This window comes from Neofelis nebulosa, chromosome 5 (genome assembly GCF_028018385.1).
Source record: "Neofelis nebulosa isolate mNeoNeb1 chromosome 5, mNeoNeb1.pri, whole genome shotgun sequence".
Classification (NCBI taxonomy): Eukaryota; Metazoa; Chordata; class Mammalia; order Carnivora; family Felidae; genus Neofelis; species Neofelis nebulosa.
The window spans coordinates 113,664,250-113,682,108 of NC_080786.1; the positions used below are offsets into that span (position 1 = coordinate 113,664,250).

General features: G+C 34.4%; 1 protein-coding gene across 7 annotated transcripts in view; it reads right to left on the reverse strand.

Moving 5' to 3' along the window:
• Positions 1-3,984: 3,984 nt before the first annotated feature.
• EPHA6 (EPH receptor A6) overlaps positions 3,985-17,859 on the reverse strand; it is an 872,130-nt gene continuing 858,255 nt past the window's right edge. For all 7 annotated transcript variants that reach the window (XM_058731672.1, XM_058731667.1, XM_058731668.1 and 4 more), the window contains 3 exons: positions 16,620-16,691; positions 7,283-7,432; positions 3,985-6,330 (listed from right to left, as the gene is read on the reverse strand). In XM_058731672.1, the coding sequence (XP_058587655.1) occupies positions 6,216-6,330; positions 7,283-7,432; positions 16,620-16,691 (337 nt within the window). In that variant the 3' untranslated portion in view covers positions 3,985-6,215. The remainder of the gene's footprint in view (positions 6,331-7,282; positions 7,433-16,619; positions 16,692-17,859) is intronic.

Genomic DNA, 17,859 nt, shown 5'->3' on the forward strand with positions numbered 1-17,859 from the left:
TGGATATATGAAAAATGAAGGTTCTCCTTCCTTGTATTCTTCTTTATAATAACATATCATTTTGGAATAAAGACAGTTTTCCCCTTCAATGATGGCTAATGAGCTGGAGACTGGTGCTAACTAAATAGGAATCCAGAGGTACGTTGTTCTTTCATTATGTTGTAGAGCATAGGACGCTTTAAAGTCATCAGTTGTTCTGATTTATTATGTGAGTTGATAACTTATTATCTGAGCCAAAACTGAGTTTCTTGTAACAAAATAAAGACATCCAGAGGTTAAAAATAATGGAGAAATACAAGTAAGGAAAGAGCTTTACTTGAGAGAAGATTTTTCACTGAGTTTAATACCTTTCTAATTTATAGCTCCCAGGAAATTGTGTTGTTAATCTGTACTTCATTTTATAATCTAAAGTAGAAACCACTTCTTTATGTTACATTTAAGAGCTATCTTTCATCCTCATCTGTCAGGTAATTTTTCTTTAATGTCTTTGTTATTCTTAAGGATGAATTAGGTATGTGTAAGGGTAGTGGCATTCTTTAAGATTTTTCCTTTTAAATGAAACAAATCAAAAGTTCTCTTAATGATATAGAGATTTGGTACTGTAGTTAACCAACATGAAAATTCAAGTGAGAACCTTCCTTTGTTTTGTTTGGAAAGAAACTGCTTTCAATCGTAAAGTGTAAAAATACAATAAAAGGGAGGTGACTTGGTATCATTAAGACATACACAAAACTGTATTTGCCAGATTTCTTTTAAAAGATACAGTTTATTCTTTTAGTAGTTTTTTGCTACTCTTAGTAATTGAAAAGCTTTCTTCTTTTTTGTTTCATTTTTAAAGTTCAGTAATTTTGGAGTGGCTCAAAAATTAGCTCAGTCCATTAGGTGTCTGACTTTGGCCCAAGTCAGGATCTCACGGTGTGTGGGTTCAAACCCCGTATCGGGCTCAACGCTGACAGTGTGATGTCTGCTTGGGATTCTCTCTCACTCTCTATCTTCTCCCTGTCCCCCCCCCCCCGCCACACTCATTCTCTCTCTCTCTCTCTCTCAAAATAAATAGATAAACTTAAAAAAAAATCAAGTTCAGTAATTTTGCATCAACACTGAAAAGCTAAAGGTAGACTTTCAAATCTATTCTAAAATCCTAAAAAAAAGCAAATGCCAAGCAACCAATTTTTGCTTTGACTTAAAACCAAAGAAGCCACGTCTTTCAATTAATATGTAAACATCCTTTTTTACACGTTTTATATAAATCCATCATTAATTTGAAATCCAAATCTAATTATTAGTAAAAAAAAAAAAAAAGAGGATTAAAGTTACATTTTGATGACCTGTATCTTCTGAATCTGTTGCCCTTTTTCCCCCAGAAATGTCACATCCCCTTATAACATAAACAATTTATTTTTATCCTGGAAATCTTTGAAATACCTGCCTAATATTTTGTTTTAGATTGAAACAGTAAGGTTAAGAGGGGTATTTATGCCTCCACAACTTAAGATTTCTCCTCTCCTTTATTTCTTCTAGTAATATGTTAGATCTAGGCATGAGTAATCATCTCTTTCTCTTGTTAAATGTATCATGTTTGAAAGGATTTTATGCAACTATTGTAGGTTCATACTTATTACACTTATTAAAACTAGTGAATTCGCTTGGGCAAGCGATTACTCCAGAGTTGTTTTGAAAAATGGTTAATGTTTTCTAACTGGAGACACCTTTGAGGTAGTGAATCTACACATAAATTGAAAAGTTTGCCATTGGACAATAACAATCTGTGACTCTTAAGGAGAGACTGCAACCATGCTCCTCTTTGCTAGAGGAAGTGTGGAGTGTTCTATGAGAATTTGAAGTCCAAAATATTTCTCTCTATAGGGACTGCAAATCCAATTAATACTGGACAAGGTTTTATTAACTTATTTAATGTATTTTTGTTCTATGGAAAGAGCTGACTCTTAATGACTTGGCAATCACAGTAAACATAGCAAATAGGCTCTAACCTCTTAGTTTTAAGCTTAAGAGTTACTTTGAAGGTAAACACAGTTTAGCCAAACTCATCTTTGCCATCAAATCTTATGTGTGTAGGAGGCACCTCATAGATATTTGTTAGAATGAACTAAATAGTTGACACTGCCTTTACTGAACATTATACAGATTGAAAGTTGTTGAAAATATTGATCACAAGAACCGAAAGTTAGGTGACTTCAGTGCCCGGTGTCCAATGGGAGAATAACATCAATTTGACTCAGCATACTCCTTTACCTTTTGGAGTCTTCATATAAAAAGCATCAAAATATTTTTGGATTGGACATGAAATAATATGAGCCTTGGAGAAGTCAAGGTGATAATATTAAAAGAATTAATCTCTTTTAATCTGCTTTTAATCTCTTTGTTATATAAGCACACATACACCAACTGTGAATTGATAACAGGTTTTGATTCCTAGAATACAAATTTTTAAATTAATAATAAACTTCCTTATCTAAAGCTGTAGAAAAGAATCATCATCATCCATTTTGCGATTACTTTCCAAAGCATTTAATTTCCAGGTAATAAAAAGCCAGAGTTCATTCCCTCTCTGTGAGTGCAAATGCTCCCACTTATGTAGTGAGACCCCAAATACTTCTGTAACATTCCCTTCTTCCCTTTACCTTCAGCCTCTTCTGAGGACAGTGGTAAGATCTTTTTAGGTTTGCTGTGCTTCTTTTGTTGATAGGGACCAGGGGTGGAGTGGTAGAAGCTGAGAAAGGAAAAGAGATGAGGTGGAGGAGTAAAGAGAGAACAGAAGGGGCTGAGCAAGGTGGTTTTAGAAAATTTAATGAAGGAATAGAAAAAAGAGACCTAATATTGGTGAAGATTTTGGGAGAAGAGATTTAACTGATTTATAAAGTAGAAATTTGGTAGGGAAATATATTAAAAAATGGATTTTTAGGGAAATGTGGTTGAGATTCATTCTTCACCATCTCTTCCGAAGACCTTCTGTAAAGACTGCTTTTCAGGGATTGGATTTGGATTTGTTTTCCCTTCATAGGCTGAGATAGGCCTTAGAACTGTAGCCAGAAGGCTGTTTTATTCAGGTGATAGCTGGATAGATTTTAAAGAGTAATGCAGAGTGAAAAAACAAATCTTTTTATTATGGCATGCATAACTTACTTATCAACAACTAAGATAACTTAGTGCAAAAGTGCTATAATTCTTGATTCTTGTTAAGCCAAGAGCTTTGTAATTTGATTGCTTTTTAAATGATTTACAAACCTAACCTCTCTTCTTGATTGTGTATTGTTTTTACATTCCCCCCCCCCCCAAATATGCCTTATACTCTGAGGTACTGAGTTGGTTATATATTGGAAACTGACCACCCAGAAAATAAAATGAAAATGTTTTTTTCAACTCTCTGATTTTTCAAAATCTCAAAAGCTTCTCAGTAGTGTGAAATAGGAAATTTAAAATAAAGCAAGTACATGAAGGTATATGCATATTGAAGTTATCAAAAATCATTACTGAAAGCTGTGATTTATGTAAGTTACTAATTTTCTTTATGTAATTAAATTCTATACTTATGCATATTAAATGGTTTTAATTACTAGACAGGTACACTAGTAAATCTCAAAATATTTCCTGTAAAGTTTCCAAATGAATTTGGCAATTTAACTGTTAATATTCCTGGCTATTATAATATCCTTGGGATCATGGGATCTGTGATTGGTAGTCAATGAAGAAATAGATATCCTTATTTTTTTAATGTTTCTGTTTAATCATGCACACCTATTTCAATCATGTGTGCACGCAACATTTCTGACCATGATGAGGTTCAAAATTACACGTAAGATTATCATGCTTACAGTTCTGAAGAATATAAATGTAATTTTAAAGAAATTTTAAAGAGCATTTGAGGTAAGACACAAAGTGAAAAGGTAGTTTTATAATACTAGAGGAAGATGTTAGGGAAGAAAAAAAGAAATATAAATCAGATATAGAAAAAAGATCTCTGTATTAAGAAAAAAATTCTTAACAGTGAACTTTAATCTTTCAAGTACTGAATGCCCATCTCAAAGAAGTTTAAATACTTTATAGAATTTATTTCATCAAAGAATACAGATGTTGCTGACAGAGTCCTATGGAAGACCATAATTATTCTATTCCTTATGTTTCTAAATACCTTTTTTGTTGTATTATAAAAATAAATATATATGATTAATAAATTTAATCTGTTTTACATCTGTTCTTATTTAATATATATTTGAAGACAGTAAATATGGAAATTTTATATTTCCTCTAAATGTATCCAGATTTGTGTAAATGTATCAAGCAAACTGCAGATAGTGTATGAGTGATGCATGACCATGCAAGTGATGGGTAGAAAATGTTGCTATTTCTGACACACTTACTTAAAAAGTGATGAATTTCTCACTTTTTTCTTTTTTTTTAAATATACTTTAAGGAATACTTTAAAGACTCTTCCTTCTAGTTCTATACAATTTTTATTTGAAATGAGAAAAAATTAAGCTGCAGTAGGCAAAAATTGGGAGATAAATCAGCAAAAGAAATGTATGTGGAAGGGTCTAGTCTAATGGGACAGTCAACAAATCTTAAAAGAAGAATAAAAGAAAGAGTGAGTCTCCTTTAATAGCAAGACAGCTGCTATTAGCAAAAAATGTAATTTAGGTAGGAATTGGAGAATGTGGTTTGGGCACCTTTATCTCTTAAATCAAAGAAAAACCGACTTATTAAATCAGCATCTTTAGATAACCTGCCCCTTTTCCTCTGTCTTAACACATTCTCCCTACTCTTCCACACCTAGCACAGTAGGCTTTTTTTTTTTTTTTAGTTTCTCAGGCAACAGCTGATTTTACAATTGAATTTATTCATCAAGCAGTACTATTTTGATAAATTGACTCAGCTTAATTCACTGAAAAATGTATTTGACTTTTTTGCAGCCTCTGAGAAGATTATGACAATACACTATAGCTGTGTTCACATTTTTATGTTACTATGTTATGGACTCAGTTTGACACACAATTTATATACCCTCATGTTTTAGGTCTGTTCATACCTTTGGAACATGCAGTGACATACTTGTCTCTTGAAAGGTTCAGAAAACAGCTCAGCATGTTCATGAACTAACTTATTTTTCATGAACAAAATATAAAAGTTCTTAAACTTGCAAAATGCACCAATAACAGACTGTCAGCCAAATGTATTTATTCTTGGGGCCCTCATACAGCTATCATAAAATTCTGTTTAAATTAATCTTCTTTACATTATATCTAAGGCGATAATCTTAGATCTGTTTTTCAAAGCAATTCCCCTGAAAATAATTAATTTTATCAATGCCTTGAAAATTGCTTTTGCAAACTTATGAAGGTGAACCAAGGGAACAGACATGGTTTTATTTCATGCTTCCTCTATGAAAGCCTTTAGAACACTGGACTTACTCTTGATCTTTCTGGGGTGAGCTTCATAGTGTAGGAGAGAAATGTAGTTAGTAAAAATTAAAGGGGAAAAGCCTCTAAACTACCACTTATTACGAAATATGTAGGACACTACAAGGTCAATTTAAAAGAATAGACAAACTCAGCCTTAGAAGATTGAAAAGCACAGAGTGTTTCTCCCTCTTCCTCCCTGATAACCCCCTTCTTAGCACAGTCACATATGGCAAGAATTCACCAAATGAAATCATTGGTCATTGCTGCAAATAAGTCTAACAACATCAGGCATTAACAGTTAAACTATTATAAAATAAAGTAACAATATGATCCACAGAGTTGAATATAATTATCTAAAACATATTTATGTCAGTTTGGAAGCTACCTGATCACAAAACATGAAAGAAAGGTCAACTATTTCTTTTTCATGTATCATCAAACTCTAAATACATCCATCATTAAGGAAGCCACACCTGGGAAAATTCCTTTAGGTTAAGTTTGTGAACACTTCCCAAATACTGTTGTACAAAGTTGCACATCCATGCTGAGTTATTTACCATTGTGTAGTGGTAATCTGCAGTGGGCCAGGGTTTCATTTGCAGGTAACTCAGAGAGGAGCTATGAAGCGTGATTTTAAAATCTGGGTTGGAAGCATAAACAAAAGGTGTGTGCCCATTGTCTGAACAGGAGACTGCAGTTTGTGAAGTGATGTTTGGAGAATCGGAAGAGAGGGTAGTAGAGAGGATATCTTTCACTTTAGAAATGCTGAGGCACAAAACACAAGTGCTTGTAGTACTTTCATACATGAAATCCTTTCTCTTGTATGTGCATCATGTGTAAACGTAAAGTTTGGATACTGCTGACTATTCGTCTCTGGTGTCCAATGAGTATGACTCCAATTCTTCTAATATCACTATAAGAGACAAAGATAGAGAGAGGGGAGGGAAGAGGAGAGAGAATATGAACATCTGGTTCATAGATCTGGTAAAGACAAGTTAGGAAATGAAGATTTAGAGACAGAAGATATGCACCATGTCAGATTTGCCTTATGAATTTAACAAAAATTGTGTAACTGGTAAAATGAGAGTTTAAACAAAGATATAAATGAACATCAGGAGTTTATTACATTTTTCTTCTTCCTGGCACCAGATAATGTATCAAGTCAACCTCAAATTTAAGGGTACAAAGAAATGTTTCAAATTCAGGTACCAATGTAAGGTTCAGACATTTCATAGAACTAAAAGGTGTACAATTTAGATAATGACACAACGTTTCAACAGCATTAGAAAATAATACATAGGGTAGAATGTATAATGTGGACTGTATTGGAGCCCTATGGTCATCCAAAAATATGAATAAAATGCCATTGTAGTCTGTTGAACTATATGAAATTGCTATTATTACTTCAAAATAATGGCAATTTCATATAGTTCAACCAACCGGCTATCTGTTAAGCACATGCTGAACATTTTTACTGCATCCAGGCAAAGAATCATTTTTGAGACAATGGAAAAATGTCCAACATTTATAATATAGGCGGTATATGTGAGTCATAAGTAATTTGCCTATGTTAACTATGTTGACGTAAAGTCTAGGATGTGAATGAGAGTCATATGTATTTCAGAAAGCATTTACAATTTTTGAAAATACCTATTTGAATTAAACACATTCTTCCAACAGAAAATAGTTAACAGTGTAGTGTCCAATTTCCGCTGGAATGATAATCAGAAATGGTGAGGAAAGATGTGGAAATGCCATACTACCCTTAGGAAATGGTTGAATCATGGTGTTCCTGATACTGCATTTGAATTTGTAATCTCCCGAGTGCAGCGTCTGAATATAATAATAAACCTAGGACCACTTACTCAATGCTCATTCTTGAAATCAGGTCAAAAGTCGTAAACCCTGCTGCCATGAAGTTATTCTTATATTGTCCCATCTTTATAGAATCCAGCCAGTCACCAACTGTGACAAACAAAGGATATTCAGGAACTTCACCAGGAGACTCTGGCATTCTAAAAAAAAAAAATCCATTTAACAGTCAGATAAAGAAAAAATTAAATAAAAACAACTTTTTTTCCTTTTACAATATTCTTATGACTAATATTCTCATACTCCATTAAAAAAATCTCTAATTTTATATCATATTTAAATCAGCCACTTTTATCTGGTCACTTTCATTTGTCAGTTTTTCTTTTTCTGCTTTTCGCCACTATTGGGTTTTATACTTGATGTGAGAAGACCTGCATCTTGCTAACTGCTATTTACTTTTTTCTCTTGCATACATTTGTGTTTTCAAACATAAGGAATAGCCCAGTATCCATCCCCAAAGGACAGTAACTAGCCACAGGCTGTTTACTCTTACACTTTCTAACCTGCCACTGAATCCATGCCCGTTTGCCTTTGCATTTGCTGTGAGAGTCCCATCTCCTTTTTACAGTGAATTCACTGATCAGTCCTCCACTTATTTGTTCTCAAACATTCAAAAAATATTTATTATTTATTAAAAAGTAATTTCCCCTGTTACAGAGCTCACTTGCATGAATAAAATTTACATATGCATCCATGCATAGGGTAAGATAGACCAAAACACAGATATTACTGTGGTATAAAACAAAGCAAAATCAATGCAAGGTTGGGTTCACAAGCAAAAGGAATCCAGCATTGATGGATTTTACAGTAAGTCATATTGACATCTGTATTTTTGTTCCTAATATCTAATGCAAAGAGCATTCCAATTGGGGATATTTTTGTAGTTTTAATATAAAAATAATACAGAGGTATTATTTTGGAAAGGCTAGCAGGTGTGTGTGTATTCATACATAAATACATACATATTTGTGTATGTGTATATATGTACATATATGTGTATGTAAATACACATAATAGTTTTATGTAAGGTAAAAATAGAATAAACATGGAAGTAACCTTACAAATTATAGTAAAATTAACTAAGAATTGTGTATTTAACTGATTTTGGCAATAGAGTATATTATTCTCCTTATAGAAATACATGAACACTGTAAAAATATTTTATATAGTTTTACAAAATACCTGGCAGTAAAATTGCTTTTATAGTAATAAGTGAGTTTTTAGCCCTCTAGGGTAATAAATATATCATTTAAAAATTATTAGGTCTAGAGTTTATATTAAATAGTAAAGCAATAACCTTTTTTTTTTATGTTTGGTATTTGAGTCAAATCAGTATTTTCTAAGTAATGAAAAATATTCCCATTAGAGGCAAGCCATTGAATTATTTTTATTAGAATACTGAAGGATAATCCAACTTTCATTTACTTCACTTTTAATTTTTTATAAAATTGAAGAATGATGGAATCCATAGAGACTTAACTAGATCCATAGTTTTTAACATTCATATTTGGAATACTTCATCATAATAGTTTTTGCCATTCATATTTGAACTATTTCAGCTTTAACTAGAAACTGATAGTGCATGAACACATATGATGAAACCACATGAAATAAGAATTCCTCCACTGTAGAATGGAGTATGCATGCCATATGACCCTGGTATCATTCTGTTAAAAATATATGAGAATGGGAGTTAAGATTAGTGCATAAGTTAAAAAATAAAAATCTCTAATAATCAAAATTACCCATAAAATCCTTTAAGTTACCCTTAAATCACCAGGCCTTGGGTCTTTAGGTACACAAAAGTCAGAGACATTCTGCATGGCCATACAAATTGCATACTGAACAACTCATGAGAAGTCTGAAAGTGGCCCTTGAAATTTTTCAGGACACAGTCCCCACTAAAGGCTTAGGGTTCATTTCTTTGGTTTTCCTTTGATTGCTACACTGACTTTCCTTTTTCTAAACTGGGGTCTAGTTGAAGGTGGAGATGAAGGTGAAGAGAAATAATGAGGAAAAAGAGGGCTTTTGATTTTAATATACAATTGGAATTTGCATAAGCTATATGCATGTATCTTGTGACTACCAAGTGGTCCATATTAAGTCTGGTTATTCTTAACAGTGACTATACCCTTTTTACCACTACTCACTTCTGTTGCTGTATTTACAACTTGGGAGGCTGTTAAAAGCTACATGTTCTTCTTTTATACAATAAATTGCAATGCTATTTTGATTGCGGGATGATTCATTCAAATTAGTATCAGAACGATTCATGATTTGACCCTAATGAAGAATAGTTATGTCCAAAGGTTGAAAACCTATCATAGCATCTACTAATAAATACTTTAATTATTGCTATATTTTTTGTTTCCTAAAGGTATTAATAAGTATTATAAAATAAGCAAAAATTCATATAAAATACAAAATAATAAAGATATCCATTGCAAACAAAGTTAAACAGAATTTTTAATTATAGCATTTCTCCAAGTCCTCACTATTTTAATGTGCAATGTGAACATATAAGAGCATTAAGAATAGGCTCTGCATTATTTTCCTAAATTATTTCACCAGTTTCTGTAAAGCGTAGTTTAAGAAATACTGCTGTAGGAAGTTCACTATATAGGAAGGGTACAATAAGGGTACCCTTATTGCTTGTTAACATAAACAAAGCCACATACACTAGAAAACTGAATGTCCTATTTTAAAACAGTGTGGCTCCCATACCTTTTAATTACCTGTCAAAGGTTTGTTGAGACTGAACAAAATTAAAAGAACGGACTTCAGTGACTTTCCCTTCATGCTCCTATCCCATTCTTGATGCACAAAGTTTGATGAGTTGCACTTCAATCTCCTGAGATAACTCTGGAATAACTCGTGAAATTTCACAATTTCATGTAATTGGTGAGTGGAAATGTAATTTGCTAATTTTATATCCTTAGTATAGAAAGGTCGTGGAAGGACGTTCTGTGTCCTAAATGACTTAAATGGTCTATTTCTCTGTTGAAAAGCATTTACTATTTGCTCCCAGAATGTCTCACTACCATAATTCCCTTTCTCTCCACACATCTTTAGTAACCTAGTTACTCTTTGGCCTTTCTACGACTGCATTGGCAGTTGATTTAGTAAGGTCAGGGTCCCCTCATTGTTCATATCCACTGTGCAATAACTTTTCTTTCACCTTATCTTATAAAGAAGTTGAAAAATGCTGCTATTTTCTGCCTTTGAGGGCTGGGTACCATCACCCTCACATGAATTCTCTGGAATATTACCTAATAAACAATAAATGCCCTTTCTTATCAACCATGTACAATGATAAATTCAGTCTGCTATTTGCTGAGCACATAGAAATTTCTGCTATTTGGTGATTAGTGGGAGCTGCCCACCTGAGAAATGTCTTTACAGCAAAATCTGCAGCTCACATTGAAAAAACTACATATTGTAGAACAGAAGGTCAAGGGTCTACAACTTTCCTCAGAAAAATGAGGAAGGGGTAAAGTTAGTAAATTCTAAGTGTATAAATGATGGTCAATTTAGATTAGAGAGAGGGCTGGAATATAGGTAGAATAGGTAATGACACAGTTTAAGGTTCGATTATATATATATATATATATATATATATATATACACACACACACACATACTTGTAATACATCTAATATGTAAAATTAAGTAGCCCTGAGAGAGCCAATAAGTTTTTACTCTAATGAGCCCTTTGAGTTCTCAATAGTACTAGTCTTTTAATTTAGAAAGTTATCATATAGCTAATCAGTAGGTATTAAAACTGCCAGTAAAAAGCAAGAAGATTTTTATCCTCAAAAGTTTTCCATGTTTTATATTTATGACTCAAATATAATAGTAATATATTGATTAAAAATGATTTAATAAAGGTTATACTTTGAGAAATACTGTTGTAAGGTAAGGTCTTGTTTTAACATGAAGCCATCACATGCTTAATGGCTTTTCTCTTGTTACTACTCTAATATAACTTTTTTTCCCCTAGCTCCTCCATTTATATATGGTTAGCAGAACTGTACAGGTAGGGTCCATTCTATTTTATATGGCTTTTATTTCATTTCTTAATATCTTACATATTTTAATAGTATTCAAACATTAAAGGAGTGTATAATATTTTATGTGTTGATGCTTAATAATTTAATTCCCTGAAGTTAGACTCCTAGATGGCTAGCAACATTATTTTATTACAGATGACTATGCAGTCTTACAACATGTATCTTTTTGTTTTAGTTGAATTACTTCTTTGGGAAAAATCCATAAGACAAAAGAATTTTTTTTATAGAGTTAAGTTAAAATTCCCTGATGGCTGGGACCATACCTCACATATCTTTCTATTTGCTGTCAACCATAGCACAATGCCGAATGTATTATAGGAATTTATTAAATAAGTGATGATTTAGACTTAAATATTCTCTATGGAAAAGTTTGGTCCATTACATAATGACTGATTCATGATGAATGATCTCTTTTCATTTAGTTCCCTTAAATTGAAGAGTAAATGCCTATTGATATAATGGTCAACCTATTAAGGAACATGTTGTTTATTTAACTTGTTCCTTGTATTGTGAAAATTTTTGCTTCTGCCTTTATAGGTTTCAGAGTGGAGGGAGAGGCAGCTAAAGGTGGAGTGAGGTAGCACAGGGTTAGGGACCTAGAACCATAGCAGCTGCATTCAACTTACTCAATATCACAGTTTTTACATGAGTTTCTGATCTCATAACTCAGGGATTACACTTCACACTATTTAGTTAATTCATAAAATAATCTTCTAATACATAAAATATCTACCTAAACTCTGAAGGAAGAATTTATTTAATCAGATGAAAAAGAGGGGTGCCTGGGTGGCTCAGTCGGTTGAGCATCAGACTTTGGCTCAGGTCATAATCTCAAGTTCATGGGTTGGAGCCCCGCGTCGGGCTCTGTGCTGATAGTTCAGAGCCTGGAGCCTGCTTCAGATTCTGTGTCTCCTTCTCTCTCTCTGCCCCTCCCCTGCTTGTGCTCTCTCTCACTCTCAAAAGTAAATAAACATTAAAAAAATAAAAAAAAGAAAGAAAAAGAAAACCTTGCTCTTTCTCCAATGAGCTCTAATAGTAATCTTGAACACAAGTTAAATTAGTAAATGAATTTTGGTATTCTTTTTAAAATTTTAAAGTATGATTTTACTCAAAATGCTATAAAATCTCAAATGCATAGAACCATGCAATATGTTTTCTGCCTATTTCATGCTTGTGGGTGATATCTCATGGTTCCAAACAATCTGACTCTCCACAGTATTCTATTGGGAGGATGAATTATTTGTCATCAAAGTTTTATTTTCAGTGTCTTCAAGTTTTTTAAAAAATTGATATGATTGTTTAATTCCCATAAGGATGATACCTGGTAGAAAGTAGGAAGGAATGAAAATTTCAATATTGTAGATGCGTTTGAACATTAGGAGTAATATACAGAGTAGGAATAATACTGCTTAAAAATCTCCCATAATTCTAAACACCTAGCACATTGTCCCTACAGCCAGAATGATAGATCAGTGAACTTCAAGGAAAGCCTATTCTTGTAATAAAATAATATAGGGACAGAAATGGATTTCTTATCACATGCTAAGTATAGTTCATTGGCAGTGGTTGTCAAAATACGTTCTTAAAAAGGATACTATGGCAGCATTTGGGTGTAGTGGAAAAGAGTGTTGCGATGATTAGTAATGTCTACCATAACAAGGAAAAGAAGGAAAGCATATATTTGCCAACACTGGAAAAATTCAATCTACAAAATGCCTGAGGATATAATCCTAGAACTATGTTGCTGCCATATTTTCCTCATTTCTCTATTTTGTTATAGTTACTACTCTTTTTTTTTTCCCAAGTAATGTACTTCAAGTGGCTGAACATTGTAGGAGGATGTTGAGGGGATATATGGACCGTATGCTTGCTACTTATTACCATGAATGAAGGCATATACTCTACCTCTTTGTATTGGCTTAGTAGAACATAAAATAACAGGCTGTGCCCCACTGCAAATTATTTTTGGGCTTTTAATATACTCCATCTATGAAGTCTGATTAGTCCTATTGAAACTAGTCTGAGAAAACCTATTTGGAAATGTAAAAAAAAAAATGTATCCTCTTTTCCTATATTCATATTTCTGAAACAGTGCCATATTGGGAAATATCTTGACATTTTGCATGATTGCATACTGTGTGGTGGAAAGAACAAGGGCTTTGCATTTGGTGGGCCTTGTTAAAATACCCAATCCACTAATTACTTGCTATACTCTTTGAGTCTCCATTTCCTTATGTGAGGGATGGGGATAATTATAGTGAGGAGTAAATGACCTAATAGATAAAAGTACCTAGTACAATAACTGGCACACACTAGGCTTTCAACAAATGGTGATAATAGTTATTATTGATGATATATATTGGGATTTTTATCAGTGTTAGTATTGGTATTAATATCAGTATTATCAGTAGCTTGTTCCAACAGTTCATGTGAATTAAATTTAGATTTTCTAACAGGTAGAAGGTTCACACTTCCTGATTAACATTTAATATTTTGTCTTCCTTCCCCCAAAGATTTGCTAATCAATCAATTACAACACTGGTTTTGGCGAGCCAGTCATTTATGTCATGGAAAATACCACTAAAAGTTCTAGTTATAAAAAAATTAAACAAAATAAGTTTATCCATGACTTGGTATATAGAGATAACTGATTTTAGCAAGTGCTAAAGCCTAGACAGCATTGAGGAAGATCTTTTCAAAATGAATGGAAAATTTTATATCAAATTGTTGAAAGTTATTGCCCTCAGAAGACAACATTCCAAGTGCTTTATAAATGGTACAGAAGAGGTAGTACCATTTAACCTTGTAATGTTTACTTGTGGTTCTCTAAGCAGAGGTTCTCAATTTTGATACTGGTTTGAACTTTTTCCTACCTTTATGACTCACATATCATGAAGCCAAGTAGGTAGCCAAGTGCTTGAAAGTTCAATAGGAAGGAAAGTGGTAGTTCTAGTTTCTAACAGCTAAAATATTCTAAGATCCCTAACTATGGCCCAGTGGGCAGTGAGAATATTTCTAAGAGTCTTGAACTTGGCAGAACATGATTTCTGAGGCAGGTGACTATCATGGACTGGCCCATTGGGTCAACAGCTGCCCATCCCTGAATGCCACCTTTTCACCTGATGTTGTCAAAAGAGCTCATAATGTGTAAAATTCTTTGTTAGTGCTGGGGATCTAGAGCAGGGACTGGAGGAAAGTGTTATTCTCCCATCATATGGTAGCACTGTCCAAAAAGGCACTGGCCAGCTGACTTCAGCCTAGTGCACTCAGTATGCTGAGTGAATGGAGCAATCAGCGGTGAGAGCTGAAGAGGTTGGAGAATGAATGTGTAGAATAATGTGGGTGTGGTGGGGGAAGGTTGGGCTGGTTGAAGGGGCACCCATATAGTCATCAGTTCACTTTATACTATTAAACCACTGGACCTCACATGTAACCCCGGCCTCATGGGAGTATGCTTGACCTGGGGTTGAGAGTAGCTATAGCATTTATTATGAGGGTCAGGGGAAAGGGAACAAGAGGTGTTTCAAAGGTCATGGCCAGGAACTGCTCCTGATGCCATTCTCCATATAGCCTTGGCCTCGAAGTGAGCCTCTTCTCCCAGGGGCTGTGCACCATGTGACAGCTACAAATACTTCTTCAAAAGGAGGTTATAAGGCAACATTGTAGAATGAATAAAAGTAAAGGTAGTGTGAAATTCACATTTATAAAAGGATGAATGCCTACATTATAAGGTACTTTTTACAAATTATTTTTTTAAAATCAATTGGATTTAAAGTTATACTTATAATATTGCTATGCTCACTTATATATCCACATACTTGAGTAGGACAGAAAGTAAGAATGCTCAGAATTATAGAGCTCTGCATATACCCATGGGAGCGTGCCAGGCATGAGAATATCAGCATTATTTAGAAGAGCTGCTCCAATGAAAGCTTTCTCGACCAACATTTTTTCTATTGGGTGTTCTGTCTGTTGAAAAACTGCCGATACAAGATTTATAAAATTTCTGATATGCTAGTATAAAATTATTGAGCTGTGGGTTTCACAGCTTTCCTCATCCCTTTTGTTGCCTTTAATTTCTTCTCCTCTTACTATTCTGTCAAAAGAAAGGATAAAAGCTTCTCAGGTGAATTCTTGAGAAAAAAGCAATTAGAGTAGAATAAAAACCATAGGGACCTTAGTGGATGAGAGAGTTATGTCAGTGTAGAAGTGTGGGAGAAACCTGGGAGTCTGGGAATACTTGATGTTTAATAAGAGTACAGGAGGGTTTAATCAGAGTTGCTGTGGATTATACACTTAAACTCCTTTACCTGTTTGAAAGATAAATGGGAGGAAAGACTGAAATTCTATTCTCTGTCATGTTTCTTTAAACCAACATCACTTGGAGACAGATGACTGGGCTTTGGGACTTGGGGGGTAGATGGGGCAGTTCATAAAACAAACCACACATTCTTCAGCTAACGTGCTATCCTTCATACCACATCTCTTGCCCTTAAACAGTCCCAGTTCTCTGGGATCAGGGACAGGGTGGGTAGGTGGCATTGGAGGTGAAGGGGTAGATAAGGGTAACCCTCTCAGGCTGCTGTGAAAATAAGAATGGTGATAATGGTTAGGCCTAGTACCCTTAGAACTCTGGTTCCTTTTGTTTCTCAAACAAAAAAATATATTTTAATTTTTTAAAAGGCTTATTTATTTTTGAGAGGGAAAGAGAGAGAGACAGAGTGCACAAGCAAGGGAGGGGGAGAGAGAGAGAGAGGGACACACAGAATCTGAAGCAGGCTCCAGGTTCCCAGCCCGAGGTGGGGCTCAAACCCATGAACTGTGAGATCATGACCTGAGTTGAAGTCGGACAGTTAACCAACTGAGCCACCCAGGTGCCCCTCAAACAAAAGTACATTAATAGCAGAAAACACTAGCCCATATATCTTTATCAGAAACAAGGACAGCAAATCAGTCATCAAATGAAACTGCCAACTTTATATAAAGTATGCAACTCTTGCCCATGTGTGGTGGTGCCATCAGAGACTTGCCATTTGCTGGCCTGTCCACAGGACACCGCATATAACATCAAACCATAAATTTCTGGCCTTAAGACACAAGCCCTCATGTTGACTTTACCTCAGGATCATTTTGACTTTTTGGCATATTTCTCATCTTAGAGTCTTCATCATTATTTTCCAAGTATGATAAACATTCATAATCTTGAAAAAGCAGGAAAGAAATGGTTTTATCTACTTTTCTTCAAAAAGAAGGTTCTTACCTGCCTGCTTCTACAGCCATAGAACAGTTAGAGAGCTCTGTTGATGGGCACTGGCTGTGGGGTCCATTAACCCTATACCACAATGAAAGGCTCAGATTAAATGAGTTCAGTTTATAGATAACCAAAGTTCTTCTCCATTAATGCACACTCACTGCATGATCTCTTTCTGTTAGCTCTTTCTCTTCCATGTCAATGCATACCCATCTCTTCAATAAGACATATAAAAACAAAAACCAAGAAATATTTTCTCTAACTACTTCTCTGTCTCTTCAGAGACAGGCTTCTTAGTGCTTTGTATTGCTCTTCTCTCTGACCTCATATTTACTTCTGCTCCATTGCAGTCTGTCTCACACAACTTTATTCAAATGCTCTCGCTAAGGCTGCGCATAAATACCTGACCACTCTGTTGCTAAATTCAATGGGCCCACGTCACTTTTTATCTTACTGAAGCTTTGTGAAGACTTGGGGCATTACACTCCTTGAAAACTCTCCCCATTGTTTTTGTTTGTTTGTTTGTTTCTTTTTTCTTTTTTTTTTTTTTTTTAGCTCCTATGACACTGCTCTTTCCCTGCTTTCATTATTACCTGTCCGGTTCTTCTTTCTCAGTCTCCTCTGGGTACTCTCCTTCAGCTTATTTCTTAAATCTTGGTGTTGTGCTCTTTCCCTGTGTTAATTTGCATACTTTATAGTCTCCATGGGTCATCTTAATATTCATGAATCTTCAGCTATAGTCTCTATGTTGATGATCTTCAAATCTTCAGCTCAGATCTTTCCACCTGAGGTTCAACCTACACATATAACTGCCTATTGGACATCTCCACCCACACACCCCACAGGCAACTTCATTCAATTCAGCTTACTTGAAATGGTCTCATTTCTATTCTAGAACCTTATCCTTCTTTCTCTTTCTCTTAGTGGTAATATTATATCAGCCAGCTTGTCTAAGAAAGTAACTTTGACAAAATTCTTGATTCTTTTCTCTCCTCCCTCCATATTCAATCGGCGACCAAGACACATTTTTTTCCTTGCCTGATAATAAATCCATTCTCTTATCTCCTGACCCCAAACTTTTTCCCATTTCATGAGTCAGGCCCTAATATTTTCTATCTTGAGTTTCTATAAGCATCTGTCTCTGTTTCCAGTCTTGTTCCTTGTTTTGCACTCAGTCTAAATCAGCTCTGGAGTGATCTTGCAGAAATGTAAATGTGATCATGCCATTCTCTTGCTTAAAATCCTTCAA